At 43.2% G+C, this 18,557-nt stretch overlaps 1 protein-coding gene across 1 annotated transcript in view; it reads right to left on the bottom strand.

Moving 5' to 3' along the window:
* Positions 1 to 8,696, bottom strand: part of ITGAV (integrin subunit alpha V) — a 45,225-nt gene extending 36,529 nt beyond the window's left edge. The window contains exons 1-2 of the mRNA XM_053982287.1: positions 8,508 to 8,696; positions 4,458 to 4,585 (exon numbers count right to left, since the gene is read on the bottom strand). Coding sequence (XP_053838262.1) covers positions 4,458 to 4,585; positions 8,508 to 8,662 — 283 coding nt within the window. The 5' untranslated portion in view covers positions 8,663 to 8,696. The remainder of the gene's footprint in view (positions 1 to 4,457; positions 4,586 to 8,507) is intronic.
* Positions 8,697 to 18,557: the final 9,861 nt, after the last annotated feature.

The raw sequence follows: 18,557 nt of genomic DNA, 5'->3' as shown, positions 1-18,557 counted from the left end.
GGTGTAAAAGCAGTTTTTCCACAATTTGCTTTCCCAGATACTTTCTTCTTCACAAAATTCAGAGCATTCCCCTATTTCAATGGATTTAAACAAAAAATTAACCTAAATTTTCGGTCACAACATTATCCAGTGTGGAGAACAGAGAAGAAGGAATGAAGATAAATATTTACCTTGAGCTACAACCTGTGATTTTGGTTATTTTGAATGTGCAATGTAAAACATCTTGCAGAGGGGAAAGGATTTATTATCATTGCTTGTGTTTGCGAAAATTTTGAAGAATATGCTGTCTTAAGACTATAAATTTCCCTTCACTGCTTGTCCTGGAAAAATAGGGCCTCCTATATATTCTGAAAGTCTGAAAGTTAACAGGGACAGAGGGGAAAAATTCCAAGTATTTTACGTAGCAATTGAATTGAAATTGTGGTCATGCTTTGTCACTTGTAGAAAGAAGTCAAGATATAGAAGAAAACCAATACCAGGAATTTTAGTTTTGTGCCAGAAGCATGTTCACTGCTGAATTAACAAGGTAAACAGGAATAGGGTTTAAAAAGTGTCTAAATCAGACCTGTTTCTGTCTAGACTTGCAGGGTAACCTGTTAAAGTAACAGCAGCACTGCTTCATATTTCAGTTTTGCATAGGACCAACAGAGGTGTACAGGTTAGGAAGCTTGCTCTGGGTGCTTGGGTCCCTCTTAACCTACTACCTTGATGTGCTCCTAAGAGCAGAAGCCAGCCTGAAACACTTGCCTGATTACATTAGAAATTCTTTTTTTTAAAAAAAAGTATTCAATTTCTAGCTCAGTGACACAAGCACACACAGCACAGCCATGTGCACCCTGAACTTCAGGGCAGACTCTGCCACACACGTCTGTTATGCCACTTTCACACAGTCATAACTGTGTTAAATCAAAGCCAACTGATGTCACTGCTAAGAGGCTGAGAAGCCTCACAGCGAAGCATCTTTACATTTGGGAAGTGTTAATGTGCCATATAAACATTTTGCCTTCCAAAGCCACCATATATACCAGAATGTCAAAAGCAATTAGTGTAATGTGCAGAGAAACACACAGACAGAATATTCTCCAGTGTATTTTCAGTGAGTATAACCACTGTGCTGAGAGATCCAGGAGAAGGGGAGATTCCCTTCCACAAATTCTCCCTACCCATGGCTGGGGGTGGGAACTAGATCATCTTCAAGGCCCCTTTCAAGCCAGACCATTCTGTGATTCCATGAAATATATTGCTGTTTCAAATTAGAAAATATGCTGTGAAAGAACACTGCTTTTTTAGCCAGAGGTTTAAAAATCATAACAACTGCTTTTGTTTGATTTTGTTTTTTATGTTACAGGCTGATGGGAAGGGCATGAAAAAGAGGGAAAAACATGTAATTCCAGCATGAGAGCTACATAAATGACATTGCACAAATGGACTCCTACTGCCCAACTCCCATCCTGACAGAACTGAGTGGTCACCCACAGGAAGGAATACACAAAGTACTAAATTCTGTAGTACAGGAACTATCAGCTCAATGACTTATCTCCTTCCTCCAGGGCAGCTGGGGTGAGGGTAAGTGCAATTAAGCAAGCAATGCTGCTGAACTTCAGGGCTGGAACAGCTCTTCCAAAGGTTATCTTCCAGCAGCTGGTACCTTCCCTCCTGGGCTACAGAAGAGCTGTGGCATTTGATCACATAAATGACCATGCTGCTCTGCAAATATGATATTAAAGCCAAAAGCAAGAGCTAGAAAGTAAAACCCAGCCCTGTCCAACCAGTGAGCTCAGCGTGGCTTTTGTATGGATGGGGAAGAGAAATGGACCCATAAAGCTGCAGAAAACTTAAATAAAAAACAAGGAATGTTTAAGAAGAAATAGTCCTAAGTAGGAGTAATAGAACAACATCTAGAGGAAGAAACCCTGCTTGCTGGACCTCTGTAGAACCCTAGTCTCATATTTATTTGTGATAAAAGATGAAGGGACAAACACAACCCTACACAGTCAGAACAAGGCTTGCTCTTTCCTCCATTCCCTTGCCACACTCCCTCTGGCCTGCCCTCACTCACTGCTTGGCCTGCTCTGCCATTTCCAGCTGTGCTACCTGGCAGAAGGAAGCAAGAGCAGGAATAGGGTCATGACTCCTGTTAATTATGGGGCATCCAACTCCACATACAGAGTTTGGCATCATCAGGCAAACAGAGGAAAGCCACAAGTACAAGCATTCTCATTTTCACAGGTCAGATTTTTCACTGTCTGTAAGCAATTAGAAAATGACTCTGAAGAAACACATCTAAGTAATGATGCAGAACCTGGTTTTTCCAGTAAATCTGGGAGGGAATAAAAAATCTGCCTCATATCACAGGGCTAAGCAACACCTCTGGAGTTACAGATGGTATTGCACAAATGATAAGCAGTGATGGATGAGCCTAGATTCCTGCAGAGGCTGCATTTAGTCATCTACAAAAAGCCCCTTCGCATCAGCACCACAAGTTAGTGGTCAGATCTTCCACTTCCTGCTCCCAAAGTGGGTCAGGAGTTTTCCTTAAGCCCTGTTCCCTAAAAAGGCAGGGAGGGACAGGCAGGAGCAGGGCTTAGAGTGTTGGCAGCGACTCTGTCACCAGAACACAGGGAATCGAGCATTGTGTTATGCACAAAGAAAAAGACATTTTCTTTTTTTGTCTCAGGGCATTTATTATTTTATCAAGCTGAAATACAATGCCCCTTTTCACCAGGATAATAATTGACAAATGCATTATTCCCCCACTCATTGCCTCAAAGCTGGAGTGAGTTAAAGCCTGCCTGAAAGAAATCCTCTTAAGCCCTTATGACCTGCTATTTTTACTGTTAAATTTCAAGCAATTAACATGCCTGTTCCTTAAAGGCAAATGACAAGCAAAACACTGTCTGTTTGCCCAGAAGCCTGTCTCTCAAACACAGACATGCAGGAAAGCAGCCAGTGGTCTCTATCAACTCCACCTGGCACATGGAAAAGCCTACTGCAAATGTTCATGTTATAAACACATAAATGCACTGCAATTCCCATTATAAGATGTGTCTAGAACCTACACATGTGGCTCATCTTTCCCCACCAAAAGTTTTTGGCTATGATATTAATGATGATTATTAACTAGGGACATTGAGATTCTTTCTTAAAAGCACCCAAACTAACAAAAAGTACACTTGTATTCTAGTAAACAATAAGCCGAGAGAACAACAACAAAAAGAAGATGGTTATTATAATCTGGTTCTGCTGCCTTGACAATGATGCAGAAAAAAATGTCAGACTTTGCAGCTTAATAGAGATTTTTAGTAATCTGACAGATATGTTCCTATAGAATGATATGAGAGAATGATAAATGAGCAAAGGAACGATAATGACTTGGGGTTTGTGGGTACCATTGCATACTTTTTTTTCCTTGTGTTTTTTTGCAATGGAACTGGTGACATAGTGGTTTTCACAAAAAGATATGAAGACTTCAGAAATCTGAACAACAACAACGTTGGTGGCATACCTTGACAGTGGAATTGGAAGAAGGGCTTCTTCCACTCTACTGCACACAATTTAAAAAGGCTGCATCAATCTAGCAACTTCTAGGCTGCCAAGTCAAAATACTGGCAGAGGCAAGAATGAATTACAACCAACCAGACCTTCAAGGCGCAGGTGTTTCCTCTGCCTTACCACATGGGTCTTGCTAATCCCCTCCCATGACATGGGGAGGTTTTTCCGCTGCCCTGAAACATGCTGTGGAAAACAGGATTCAGCAGTGAGTGGCTGGAGCAGAAAAGCACATGCAGTGAATTCTCATGACCTGCCACAGGCTGTGGAAATCACTGTGTGCACCAGAGCATGAAGAATGACTGAAATATTTCATGTCCACACTGCTGCTGCTCAGCTCTCCTGTGCTTTGGCAATGGGTAAGGAATGCCTGTTACCTGAGTGCTGCTATCATAGAAGGCACAAACACTCTGGAGGTATATCTGAGGGGAAAAAAATTTAAAAATACTTTTTTTTTTCACAGTTTTTAGGACATATTCCTGGTTTCAGATGAAACTTCTGGGTATTTCTGCCTAAACCACCTTTGCTGATAGTGAAAACTATCTTTCCTCATATGACACATTCTTAATAGGAAGAAAACCCCTCAGGGTTCATTGGGAATTAGGTTACCAAATGTTTTAGGATTGCTGGAAAGTACAGAGGAGAAATATAAATAGGTTAAAACACAAGAAGAATAATGTTTGCTCACTCAGGCTTTCAGCACATAGCAGGGACAACAGAATTCTAAAAGAGAGGAGAGGAAAAGGAAAGCACAAGCAAGCCTTGACTAGTTGCCAGTCAAAACCCAACCACATTCACACTGACTATGGAAAAATCCCACGGGGACCTGAAACCTTTCTGCTTCCCCACAGCAGCATCAGAGCAGAGACATTCCATCTCCCCCACAGTGAGCCACCCACACACATTACCTGTGGCATCAAATACAATGGGCTGGCAGTTCCTGTTGGAGTTCCAGTTACATTTGAGCACCTGCCCTCCCTCTACGATGTTGTGCTGGGTAGTGTTTGCTTTCGGAGCTCCCACCAGAAGGTATGTTCTGCAGGAAAAAGAAGAAGCAAAACAAAGGTTTCAACAGCTGTTATAACTTTATGACATCTGAATAGTTAACAAAGCAGAAGTCTTGCCTACTCTAATCTAAATCCAACTCAAACTACTCTCAGTTACAGAGAAATTCATATGAGGTTTTCTTTTCTGCATGCAAAAGCATGCAAAAAAAAAACCCATTTACCAAAATAAGAGAAAAAAAAAGATATTACAAATTTAAAGTATTCAGGCCTCCTTAGGATTATATTTTAAATGAGAGAAACACCTTTCATGGTCTTCTTTTTTCCTTTCAAAAATATGTACGTGTACAGCAGAACAGGAAATTGTGTACTTCTGTACCTTACGAAAGCCATCAGGTGGCATAATTTCTGTTAATTTTGTGAGTAAGGGTAATTCAAGGAAGTCAGTCAAAAATGGAAACAATGTATAAACAAAGCAGCAGCGTGCTGGGAGCTCATACTGAACGTGATGAGTCAGCCCTGCCCGAGCAAGTGCTCTTGTAAAAACAATCTCCAAGTGCCAGCCACTCTGAGCCACACATCTGCATGTTAATGAATCGTTACCCACACTCATTGCACAGTCATCATTTTCTTATTAGCATCTGCTGTGCTTTTCTGCATCTCTGCTTCGACAGACACTTGTTCCGCGTGCCCCAAGCGGGAACTGCCTCGAGACTGTTCCTGCACAGGTGGCAAAATTCAGAAGTGTCAAAGTAAGAAACACTGCACAAGGCTCCTGGCATCTTCCAGGACCTTCCAGGAGCCCCAGCACCTCTGAGACCCACTCCACTCATCAGCACTTGACTGAGGAAGTCAATGTGAAGCATGAAGTCATGCTTGGAAGACAAAATCAAGTGCTTCCTTTCATCAGAATCAGTCTGCTCTGGCGCTTCCCTTTACACTGCTTAAGAGGGAATGCAGCTTGCAAGAGCAAGTCTTGTCAGGCACTACAGTTCTCTAGTTTGGAAACTGATTAGCTGAACAAGCTGCAGGACTGGTTGGAGAGAATGTCTACAGGCAGGCAAATCCAGGCTTATCAAACTTGCTTTGGCTTTCAGAGTCATCTCCAGGCTCCCTTTTAGTAAAGAGATAAGTATAGGTATAAACATGTAGCACCTCATCAAAGCTCAGTTTGCATGAAGACCTACCAGTTTTCAACCTGTGTGAATTTCCAGAACCTTAAAAATGTCCTGGCACGGACCCTGATAGAAAATCCAGGCTAGCTGGCAATCCATTTGTTTTTCTTAGTTGCCATTCTTAGACTGTCTGGATTTTTGAAACACTTTAATCAACTTAAAAACAGCTCTCTGGGCAGAACAGAAATGCTTAAAAATGAACATTATAATGCCAAGCAAAGAAACATATCAATTATTATAATTACAATTGATAAAACAAGTGGTAGCTTACCTCCCATTTTACTCTTGTACCACTGACTTTTGAGAAGTCCTCCAATGAAACACTTGTTTAAAAGATTTATTCATTCCCATTCTAATTATATATTTTAAATTTTTCTTAAGCTAACATTTGTGATGAAGTTTATTAAAAAGATTACAAATAAAGGAACCATTATGTGGCTCCGCAAAGGTCTTTTCCTCAAATAAAAAACAATGCATTTCCATCATCAGAGACCAAGCTAGCAGATTTTGTCACAGCTCTTATAATAATATGCAAATTACCCAAATGCTTAGAAGTCTCTAACGCACATACTTTGGCAAAGAGGGAATAGAGGGACAATTGCATTTCCATGGGAATACACCAGCTATGCTTTGATACTGCCAATTTCCTGAATCACGTTCCTGAACCACCCACCCCATCCAAACACTGGGGCAACACCAGGAGTGTTCTGGCACTTTTGGTGTGCCTACAGGAACAGCCCCTTTCCAGGGCTTTCCACGGCCAACAAAGAAACTGGGGCTTCCATGGAGGTTCATCCTGGACTAAGGGAGGGTGTGTGACAAACCTGTTCCAGCTGTTAAGGAGCTGTGCTCCTGTGAAAGCTGTGCCCACTGTCAGGCAGCACACAGCCCCTGCCACAGCACCATCACTCCCATTCCTGGATTAGGACTTTCATCCTGGACTTCTAAATACGCTTTGGTTTGGCATCCAGCAGGTCAAAATAGACAGTGAAACAGCAGCTTGAGCATTCAGGAACTAATAGCATGCCTTTGTTGTCAGACAATCCAAATAGCTTTAGCCCAACGAAACTGACTTAATCTCTGGTACTCATGTATAAAACAGGTGATGAATAAAAGCTCACCAAAGCAAAAAGAAAGGCACAGAAACCACAAGACATCCCACAAGCCTGGACACTGCATACAAGTATTTCTGGCTATTTCGGGAGACAAAATATCAGTGGCCATAGGCAGAAACTGAAAATTTAACACCACTAGGGCTTGTTCCTGTGAAAGCTGCGGAACTACTTGGTTCAATTAAGAACTTTAATGTAAAATAAAGTGTTTAGCTTAGCAGATACAAACAAACTTCTAGTGATGACAAAAAACCAAAACAAAACAAAACAAAACAAAACAAAACAAAAAAACCAAAACAACAAAAAAAAAAAAAAACCAAAAACAACGAGGTGAGAATTCCCTTTGAAATATACAGAAGCTTTTCATGCTGCCTGACAACCACACTGTTTTCTTTAATAGCAGTGCACTTTGAGGTCAATAGTTCTTATAAAAATAATGGAAAGGTTCCAAATAGTGATTTCATGGAGAGCTGTGTCACATAATTCCTTATCAGAAAGCAAGGAAGAAAGTTTATTACATGCATTTACCAGTCTCTTGATAACTCTGCGGCCACACATGGTGACTTAAAAATAAAGGGTGGGACAAAAATAGAAGCTTTTTTCTTTTAGTACCAAGACTTACAGGATTAAGATAGCAGAGAAGGATGGTGCAACATGTGCAAGTTAAGACAGGATGGCTTCTAATATATGTAGGTAACAAAAAATTGCAAACAAAGCTAGATGATGTACTACAGAAAGACTTGCTCAATAGCTGTACAATTTGCTTATAAAGTTTTACAAGCTAAAGATTAAGGGGAGAGAGAGAAAATCCCTTCAGCAGGATGAAAGCCAGCAACTTTTCCAATTTTACAGCCCTTAAGATGGGAGAGGAGTGGGAGAAAAGTGACAAAAGCTGGATGTTACTGAAGCCCGCATTTCAGAGCCAGAGCCTGATTCATTCTGGCAACACCGAGGCTGTGCAAGTTAGCGACACGAGAATTCAAAGGTCTGAAGCGCAACTGCGACTACACACTGCCTAATGTTTAACATGAAACGGGAACATATTCAGGAAGCAGACGTGGAGGGTGCTTATATGGAACTTTTCCTTCTCTAGGCTCCTCAGCAGCTTGGTGACTCGCACAGACTCGCCACAATTCAAACACAGCACTCCCGCAAAGCGCACCCAAAGAGAGAACAGCAGGTCTTCTGAAATGCCACGGGACACAACTTCAGGAAACAAAATACCATAACTACATCTTTCTACACTGTTTTTACCGCCACCATCATTTGTATGAGACCAGGCTCTGCAGAGAATCCCGCAGCGCAAGGTTCATGCCCCACCGGAGCCGCCGGCCGCTCGGCACCGGCTTTGGCTCCCCGGCCAGGGCGTCTCGGCCGCCAGAGCCGCCCCAGCGGGGCAGGGATGCGGAGCGGTCCCTGCTGGGCACCGCCGGGGACAGGCGCCGGCTCCATCCCCGCTCCGGGGCCTGAGCGAAGCCGCGTCCCCTCCGAGAGCCGCCCCGGCCCGGCCGGGACCGGCGGCAGCGGCTCGGCTGCTGAGGGACCGGGGGCAGCTCGCCATCCTCCGCCCGGCTCTCGCCCCGCGCCGGGACAACGCCGCTCTCGGCTCGGGCTCCCGGGGAGCGGCTCGGCGGGGCAGGACGGGGCGGGGCGGGACGCGCACTTACGAGAACGGGTCGGGGGCGAAGAAGTCCACGGCGAAGCCGAAGTAGCTGCCCGCCGGGCCCGAGTAGACGGCCGGGCGCTCCACGTCCAGGTTGAAGGCGCTGCCCGGGGCCAGCGCGGCGCCCAGCAGGACCAGCATCACCCCCAGGCGCGCCATGGCCCGGCCCCGCGCTGCTCCGCGGGCGCGGCTCTGCCGGGACGCGCCGGCCCCGCGCGGAGGGGGCGGAGGGGCCGCGCGTTTCCCGCGGCGGGGCGGGGAGCGGAGCGAAGTCACTTCCCCTTTCTCGCTGGGACGGGGGCGGCAGGAAGGAGAGGCGGCATCATGTGGTGCCGGGGGCGGGCCCTGGCCGCTCCGCGCCCGGGCCGCCGCTCTCTTCCGCCGAGAGCGGGCGGGGAGCGCCCGGCACGGCCCGGCACCGCCCGGGGCTGGCGCTGCGCGGCCCCGGAGCTGCCCTCGCTCCAGGCATCCCACTCTTATCTCTGCCCGAGCCGAAGGCTGGAGGAAGGTCAAGGAAATGCTTTCTTGTGACCGTGGTGAAGCCCTGGCACAGGTTGCCCAGAGCAGCTGTGGCTGCCCCATCCCTGGAAGCGTTCAGGGCCAGGTTGGACGGGGCTTGGAGCAATCTGGGATAGTAGAAAGTGTCCCTGCCCATGGCAGGGGGTGGCACGAGATGGTCCTTAAAGTCCCTTCCAACCCAAACCATTGTACCATCCTATGAAGCAGTGCTAGAAATTTGAAGAGGGGCACATGTCCGTGTTTGGTCTTACCAAGTCTGTTTGGTGAAGCCTTTCTGAGCAAGTCTTTCAGGAAAGCTGTTAAGCAAAGAGTGAAGGGAGTGCCAGTGTGGAGCCAGACACGGAGGAAAATCCCCATTTTCAAACATGTAGGCTATTAAATGAAGTAATTTTAAATGCCAGGGTCCCAGCATCTCCCCAGCCACGGGAATGCCCAGCAGCAGGTGGAAAGCAGGGAAGAGGGAACCTGCAAAGTCTCCCTTCCAGAGGTCTCTGTTACTGTTGCACCCCTGCACTCCCACCTAGGGAAGAACTACCCAGTGCAGCTCCAATCTCTTCAGTTGCAGTTTGTAGCTCTTGTATAATCTCTCACTAATAACATTTTATCACTATCATCCTGGCTCAGCCAGCTGTAGGCCGCTGTCAAACCCATCCTAGCCTTGCCCTCCTCAGCCAATATGAGAGTTCAACATCTGCTGAGTACCGCAGTGTCTCAGGTAAAAGAAAACACACTGAACGCCTACAAAGAGCAAATAATTCATATTAATTTGTACAATGTAACAGGACTGAAGTATATTACCACCAAAAGTCTAAACTTTTTGCTTTCCTCACTGTGAGCAGATAAAAAGCGACAGAACAAATAGCGATATTTTGAGCCTTAAATAAAAGTTAAAAATACCCCATACATATTTACCAAGGGACCGATTTAGTCTAATGGGAATCCCAAAAGAAAAACATTTCTACAATAAGCAGAGGAAAACCCAAAGAATTACCAGCTACTCCTCTGTTCCATTCACTTGTTCTTGCTATTAATTATCATTTCTTCAGGAAGTCACCTAAAAAATTCTATCAAGAAGGGGAGTTCCTGTACACGAACTTGATACTTGTTGCTAATTTTTCTAAGTTTGCTGCCCTCTCAACATATTAAAAAACCCCCACCCAACCAAAGACAAACTCCACATTACTTTTATTGTTATTTACTGACTTATCTCAGAGCTTTTGCACTACAGACCTGATCAAAGCAAAACTGCAGATGAGTTAATAAGTTTCCAAACATTAGTAAATAGGGCAATAAACTAAAAGAATGGTTTATGAGTACTTTGATCAGTAAGTCAGTAACTTAGGGAAAAGGAGGATTTATTTTCTCTCCTTGATTGCATAACCTCACAACGTCACACAAGCAGCAAAGGATAAATTATCTTTAAGATACTAGAATTTTTTTAACCAAATGATCAATTTTGGCTTCCTAGGGACTGTATAAGTTCACAACATCACACAAGCAGTAAAGGATAAGTTATCTTTAAGACGCTAGATTTTTTTTTTTTTTTTTTTTTTAACCAAATGATCAATTTTGGCTTCCTAGGGACTGTCTGTGTAGCACTTCTTGTTGTCAGAAATTGCAAAGCCAGTCCATAGGTGCAACTCAGAGTCAGGGGTACTCATCCCTCATCCCAAACGCTTTCCTCCCTTCAAGAGCGTTGTTCTTTCGCCGCTGCTCCGTGCCCCTTTGGGCAGCCCAAGGTGCGGTCTCCCCTCGCTGCCCTGACTCAGCACCGGGCACCCCGCTCCGCTCCCCGGGGCTGAGTCACCGGCTGCAGGCGGAAGCGGCGGCGGCGCTGCTGTCTGGCCCTAATTCACAACACAGTCGGAGTCAACGAGTCTAGACAGCCCCAGAGCCGAGCCACAGCTCCCTGTATGGCATCACAGCCCCCAGCCTCCACGTGGGAAAAGAAAAGGAAGTGTACAGGCTTGGGACGCAGTTCTAATCAAAGCCAATCTTACTGTAAATGGAAAGTGAGTGATTGATTGCATTGCTTGCATCGAGTACCCTGCCTGATCGAATCCTGGACAGAGGAGTGAAAGCCAAATCCAGACTTTGCTGCTTATGTAGAGCACCTCCTCCAGTGAGGGTGTGATTTTCTTTCCTAGTTGGTTTAGTTCTCAGCATGACTAACAAATAGATAAGGAACAGACAATGAGATCATATTACAGAAAGTAAACAAGTTAATTATGTGTTTCTATATTGTTACCAGTAGCTTTCCGTTCTCAGGCTGAGATATCCAGTGGTGAAAATACAACAACTAAGAAGTGGGCAGCACTTGAATTACTTCATAGACACCAAACTTTTTGTCTATATTCAAAACAGAATGCAATTATTTTGGAATTGAATGGAGTCTAAAGACTCCAACTCTATCCAACAGATCAAACTCGTATTTCTTTTACAAGTTACTGGTCTTGTTAGTTTTTATTCAGACAACAAGCTATTAATGCAGCTGAATAAAACTTTGCAAGATGCAAAGAACTTTTGGCAGGCAGATTTTTTTTTTTTTTTTGCTATTCCTGAGTGTCCAGCCTGTAACAGGGTATTTCAGAATGTTTCTCCTTTGAGTCTCCACCTCATGACATGAAAAGCAGCAGCAAGAAATGGACAAAGTATCACAATTCAGTAGAAACTGCAAATGTGCAAACCGCTGTGGTCCTACTTCAAAAGGTCAGCAAGGGGTCCTGTATGTAAGCAATAAACTTCAGCCTCTAAGTGGATTCAGTGCTTTACAGTAGCAGCAGAATGAATATCTGGAGCAAAGAAAGGATCACCACTCATTTATTCATCAAGACTACTATTAGTATCCCAGAAAAGCCTTCATTGATGTGAGAGTTTTAGTAAATATTTTGCTCTCGGGCCATCCAGACATTCGGACTTTTCAAGAGGCTTAGCTGCTCTGAACAGACCTTTTAAGAAGTAACTCAGTTTCTAACAAGGCAGTAGAAAACAAAGTAAAAGATGGACTTCACATATTAGTTTGCTTTGGTCAGGTTGTGCCTTATTATTTCTATTTTGTTTAATATCATCTTTGATATCCATTGGGAAAAATCGAACATTACATCTGAAAACTGTGGAAGCATTAAGTGGTGAAACACGAGGAAACCACTAGAGATGTTTGGGCTTGATTTGCTGTATTACTCCTATGAGCAGTTCCCATCAGCCAAATCTCATTTGGTTGTTAGCAAAAGCTGTCCTTAGCCCGGGGCTATGGGGCAATGTTTTCACAACAAGAGTATGGCTACATTTGTTAAACCAGCTCCTAGCACGGAGCCTGAGATCTCCCAGATCAAAAGGAAGTGAGCTGTACCAGGTTTTTTTCTGATTTGCTCAATAGTGACAGTTGTATTACTCCAGTGTTAGTCAAAGTCTTTCTGCAATAGCCTTTTTGTGCTTTATAGAGTGCTCATTACTCACTAGGCCTTTTTTAACATTAGGATTTCACAGCATCAAATTCAGGGACAGCACTTCTTGATTTACCCAAGGATTCATATTTCTTCAGCCTGACAAAGTTGGTCATTATAAATCACATGTGACTCAGTTTTTGCTTCACAAAGCACTTGAGCAGATTACCAAACAAATAGATCCAGATGTTGCTCAGTAACACCCCCAAAGACTTAGATATTTTTTAAAAATATTTTTAAAGAGTACTTTCCCCTGAAAAAAAACAACTTTGACAGGAAATAATGCAATAAGGGAGAAATCAGGAAAAAACCTAAACAACAAGCTCCGTAATATTCTCTGCACCATCTCTCTGAAAATGTTTTCATAATATGCTGCATATAGAAGATATAACAGAGACAAAAAGCTAAATACCACCCTGCTCTGTTAAGGAAGAGGGTGTGGGAACACACCAGCCCAGAAGGAAAAGCCTGGGAAGTCAGCACATCTATCCCCGGGAGGAGTGCAGTGCTCTTGGGTAGTCACAGTGCTGGAGCTCCCAGGAGAGAGCCATGGACATAGGGGGGGCTCTTGGGTCTCCTGGTGGGAAAGGTCTCAGGAAAGCTTTTTAGGAGATGGAGAGAATTTGCTAATCTAGAGAGTGTGATGGAATTGGCCTTCTGCTCCTAGAGTGGGAAAAGAGATGGAACATTGAAATCAACAGGCTGTGCATTTGTCTCATGTGAAATATGTGTGTTGTGTATGAAAGTTCTGTACTTCTGCTTCTCCCATCCCACTGAAATGTCTGACCTGGCACAGCAGCTGTGCAGCCCATGAGATGGAAAGCTCCAGCTCCCATGTGAGTTACTCCTGCAGTGATTGTTCCTTTACAGGTCAATTCCATCACACAGAACTGCACCTGGAGCTGCACTTCTTCCTAATCCACCCTTCTGCCTGTATCCAGCAAAGCTTGTAAACACACAACAGTCACAATTAATACTGGAGTGCTAACAGTACATTGATTAAACAAAGAATCATCCCTCCCATCTCTTCATCACTCTGTCCTCCACTTCTTTCTGCTGTTCCTGGAAGGAAGGTCCATTGCTTGCTGGATTCCATGAATTTTAACTCTACCTTTTTACATTCACAAAGACCCTCTAGAACATGCTGCTTTTATGCAGTTCCCCAAAGGTGAGAAAGAAGTTTATTTATTTTGCCATCATCTTATTCTTAGTTATATCCTAATCTCCTTCCTAAGAACCTTTTTCTTCTTTTTCCTGCCACTGTTTTCATACTATTTTAAGTACTGTCATTTCTGCTGAGTCCATCATTCATGGCAAGTGTGCACCCAGGTTTTATTTAGAAAGTGGAAGTGCCTATGTATGGCAGAAAATCTTGTGGAACCGTATTCTGCTGAGACAAAGAGTAACAGAGCACTTCCCCTCACACAGGCTCTATAAGCACTGGGTCACTTTCTAGTTTATGTCCATTTATGGAAAATTTCCAGATGACAAGAGGCATTTCCTAGGTTTCTTACATTCTTGTCTGCTTCTGGTTATACAGAAATACCAGAGACCACTGCTTCCTGTTGTATCCCTGGGATATTGTTATCCCTGTCTTTAGTGCAAATCATCTCCTATTTAGTACAAATGATGGCTTCAGTGACAACTTTTGAATCTTTCCCCCAAACTTTCTAGTTTTTTCTATTTTTTTCCCATTAACTTTCTGATTTTTTTCTACAATGCTTTTCATCATGCATTTTCAAAGGAATCTAACAAGGCTCAGACTCACAGAGCAGTCATGTTGGCTTTTTAATTGATCATTCCAGGCACATAATGCCACATCTGCCTTGAAGCATCTGTCCTCCAGTGCTCCTGTATTACAGTAATGCTTCCACATTCCTGTTGAAGGATTTGGAACAAAAACAAGTTTAAAACTTTCAAATTCCCTAGGGAGGGAATAATTCTTCAGGCTACTCTGTGCTTAGTAGCAAGCTCAGACTTTAAACATGTTGAAGACTTAGATAACAAAATAAGAACAGGATGCAGAGCAAGTAGGATTGAAAGGCAGTGGAAGAATAGAGTTCCTTTCTATTCAATACTCTGAATATTCTTTTACTCAAATACAAAAGCACTAAAAGATGGTAATAACATGAACTGACAGAGAGAGAGACATTTCCTTCCCCTTGTCTCTCAAGAAGCATTTCAAGTGTTTGAGCCCAGGCATTCTCCACGTTGATATGCCAGCTCAACCATCAGCTCCAGCCTCCTGCCTTCAGGAGGCACCTTACCATCTTACAGAATGCCCCAAAGTTCACACTTCCTCCCTCTTCCCTAAGCAGAAGTGCCCCTTTCTCCGCAGAGAACCCCAACTACCCCTGACCTTGAAGCCATGATACTTTGATCCACTGTGTCCAAGGAATACTGTCCTGTCTGGCATTAATATTAAACCAAAGCATGTCCTTATCTATAAAAATGGTACATTGGTGACCATGCCATTGTTGAGTAACATAACAAAACCTTCCCTCAAGGAATAAAACTAAACATAGACCAAGACATAATCAGACCTTTATCCATTCTAAAAGAGGGTTTGGCCAGGGCAGTGAGGGGTGGGGGTGTTTGGTTTGTTTTAAATTTGTGCTACTTGCTTCTAACCCATCAGCCTGCCATTGCCAGGGGTCACTCCAGTAGACTCCCAGCTGGGCACTGCTGGTGGAAAAACTATTTTTGCATCTATCAAACAGAAGTTAATGCTGACAACAGTTATCAGTGGTGGAAACTACAGACACTTCCATGCCCTGAATAAAGAGCACATTTAAGCTTTTCCCTTTTTGCCCTCTTGGGGGAAGATTCCTCATTCCACTTGTCCTGGCTGCCCATACAAAGAAAGAATGGGCAATTATTCACGTATAGCAACTGCTGTGCAGAACTGGAACTTGGTATTTCTGTGTGGAAGGCACTGTGTGGGAACTGCCATGTACAGAATACAGACTTCTATTGACAAGAAAATGACTGAAGAACTCATGGTGTAGGGCTGATAGTGCTGACAAAGTGCAGCTCTGCCACCTCCCAGGTGCTTATTCAAGGAAATAGTTCACAACAGTGAGACCCTTACAGCTGATCCTGTCAAAATGTATTGTAGAGGCCTGAGAAATATAAGTTATAAGCTGATTTCCTGCAAGAGATGTGCTACATCCATATTATGTGCTGATAGACAGTTTCATTCAAGCACAGGCCCAAGGATGCAGCCTCCATAGAAAACATTTCCCTGATGGTACATTGAAAGAACAGTGTTTTGCCTTGGGAACCTTCTATAGGAATTTGCTCATCTCTTTCCTTCAGGATTGCTTCTGCTTTTTTCCTTTTCTAAAGGAAAGCTGTGATGCTTTCTTTTCCATGGCTTCTTTCTTTATTTTAGGAGTCTGTCTCATTTCTGAAGTAAACTCAGGGAATGCCTCTAAGTTTTAAGCCAGCCTTGCTCAAATTTAGGTCCAAATGTATTACAACACTACATTTTCAACCACAAATGCAAGATAAAGAGATTACCTCCAAGGTTTCTTTCCCCAAACACAGACGAAATGCTGCTGCTGCTATTTTATGATTGAAAGAACTGATTATTTTTGGCATTCATTTCAATAACGTGCTATGAAGGAGCCTATTGTGGTCACATATTAGGCTCTAACATCATAAATGAATAAAACATCTTGGCCTTATTGCTAACACCAGCAACAGCTGCTCTCTGTAAAAAGACAGAGCATCCATTGAAAGGAAGAAGTAAGTGTGACAGGCAAAGCCAAGGTCACTTCTAAGCCTGCAATACCAGTGTGGGGGAAAAAGAAAAGGGTCACGTGCACATACCACAGTAAAAGCACTTAAGGTGATCACAGCTTCAAAAAATACACTGGTACCTAACCAGAAGCAAAGACTTCATTCAAATGCTTCATTCATGAAGCATTTGCTTCACAAAAGATTCTGCTTATTAGAAGCCCATTTATAGCAAAAAAGCAAGTATGTCAATTTAGAAAAAACCCTGTTTCTAGCACTGAAGTACATCAAGACATTGTGTTCTTCACAAGTGAAATACATCAGCTTCTCTTTTTACATCCCCTTTCTCTATTTGGCTTTAAGTCAAAGCAAAGCACATAATATGACTTCCTGGAAGAACCCAAGCTAGCAGGAGTCACATTCCAAACAAGATGTAGCAGAGGTGTGGAACTCCTGAGTTTCCAAAAGCTGGATAGAAAGTCGAGGGATTCAAGGGGGAGAGAGAGAATGTACTCTGAAGAGAAAGGCCCCACAGGCTCCATCTAGCAGAGGAAATGTTCCAGATTAGGAATTGTTGGAAGCTCCATGAGAGAAGTGCTACTGAGCAGTGCACAGGCCTGTTCTTCTCCCACCTCTTTGATCCTCAGGTGAATTGTTTTGGGAGTGTCATAAACAGTCCCTTGGTGTGATGCAGTGCAGCTGCTGTCACATGAGTTTTTGCAGCTCCTCTGTCCTTCCCACATCTCATTTTTCCAATTCTGTTCCAGTTCTTATTCAGAGGATATTTTTTCCTGAGACACTTCAGGTGAATATGTATGTGATGTTGGCACATGAGAACAATCCCTTCCTCTCAGCTTAGGGCTGTAATAATTTCACTGTGAGGACAACAAAGACCCAACCTTGAAGGATTATTAGTTTACTTGCTCAAACACCCTGCAATTTCAGTAAGTTATTACAAAGCAGCACATGGAATAGGAGTAACAAATGATGTCTATGAAACCTCCAAGTATGCTATTTGCAAAATATATAAGCTTACCAAAATTAAGCCTGCATTCAGGTAATTTTTAAAAGGCGCATTAGCATTGCAAAAGAATTAGAATTCAGCATTCAGAATGTCTTGAATTCAGCATTCAGAACACAGTTTTTGACAGCTGTTATTCCACATCCAACTAAACCATGAAAGAAAACATGAATAAAAACATACTGATTTGAATGTGTACATTCTTTCAGTAACCAACACACTAAACAAACACAATCTATTATGAAAATACTGAATTGCCAAGGTAAGTACCACTGCTTGGTCCAAAGTTTTGTCAATAATAAAACCTCCTCTTGATAAAAACAGTGGGGGAGCACTTTCTATTAAGAAATGGCAACACTTCTATTACAAACAACTCATAGATAATGTAATATTTAAGGTCAGTTTTGACAGTTAATTCTAAATTTTTTTGCAGGCCTTAATGAACAGCGATCATTACAAAAAACAGTAGGGAGCTGTGAGTAACAAAGCAGTGGCAAGCATAAAATTTAATCACACAGGCTTTTAAAAACTCCCAGAACATCAAAGAATTTAAAGCTAGCCAGTTTCAGCAGTTCATGCAGTTTGTGCGTGTGACTGAAATGGGATTTTAATACACACCAAAACTGAAAACCAACCAGTATTCTACTCCCACAATAGCAAATACCAGGAAGCAAAGGCATGGGTTTACTGCAGCACCTTTAAGTGGCTTTGTCCACACACATGTCCAGTACCAAAGGTGCTTTCAAGGCAGTGCTACACCAGTGTGCTCCCTCTAGATTTGCTCAGGCCACGGCTGCATTTCTCACCTAGTGCTCATGTGAGTTAGGAGCAACACAGGGTGATACAAACACTGGCCCAGGCTGCAAGGGATAGAAGCCAAGTTTATTGCAGAGGTGTTTCTCACCTGGCTTATGATGCTTTACAGCTTGATCTCAGCACAGCAAGTGTCTTGAACTGAGCCTGCCTGCTCTTTTACCAGTGAAATACTGTATTCTTGACCCTTACAGACTGGGTATTCACTGAAACGAAGATACCATTATTTTTGAGTTGAGATTGTATCTCATTCTTCCAGAAGTGACTCACTGACTTTTATCAGAGTAATTTCAGGAAATGTGCATCAGTAAGAACTTTGTGACGTCACATCCAAGTGAACTCCCTTCTGTCCCACTGCTCATTTCCTGAACATTAATAATTCATCTAGCCCAAGCAATGTCTTGGCATTCATTTTCAACTGAGTACTTATTGACTGAAACCCCATTAGCTACAAATCCAAGGTTCTTTAAATGAGAGGATGAAGAACTTTCAGCAGCCCCTATGAAAGCAGAAGGAA

The sequence above is a fragment of the Vidua macroura genome, chromosome 7 (assembly GCF_024509145.1).
Source record: "Vidua macroura isolate BioBank_ID:100142 chromosome 7, ASM2450914v1, whole genome shotgun sequence".
NCBI classification, from domain to species: domain Eukaryota; kingdom Metazoa; phylum Chordata; class Aves; order Passeriformes; family Viduidae; genus Vidua; species Vidua macroura.
Note: the sequence above shows the minus strand (reverse complement) of the source record. Positions and strands in the feature narration are given on the sequence as shown.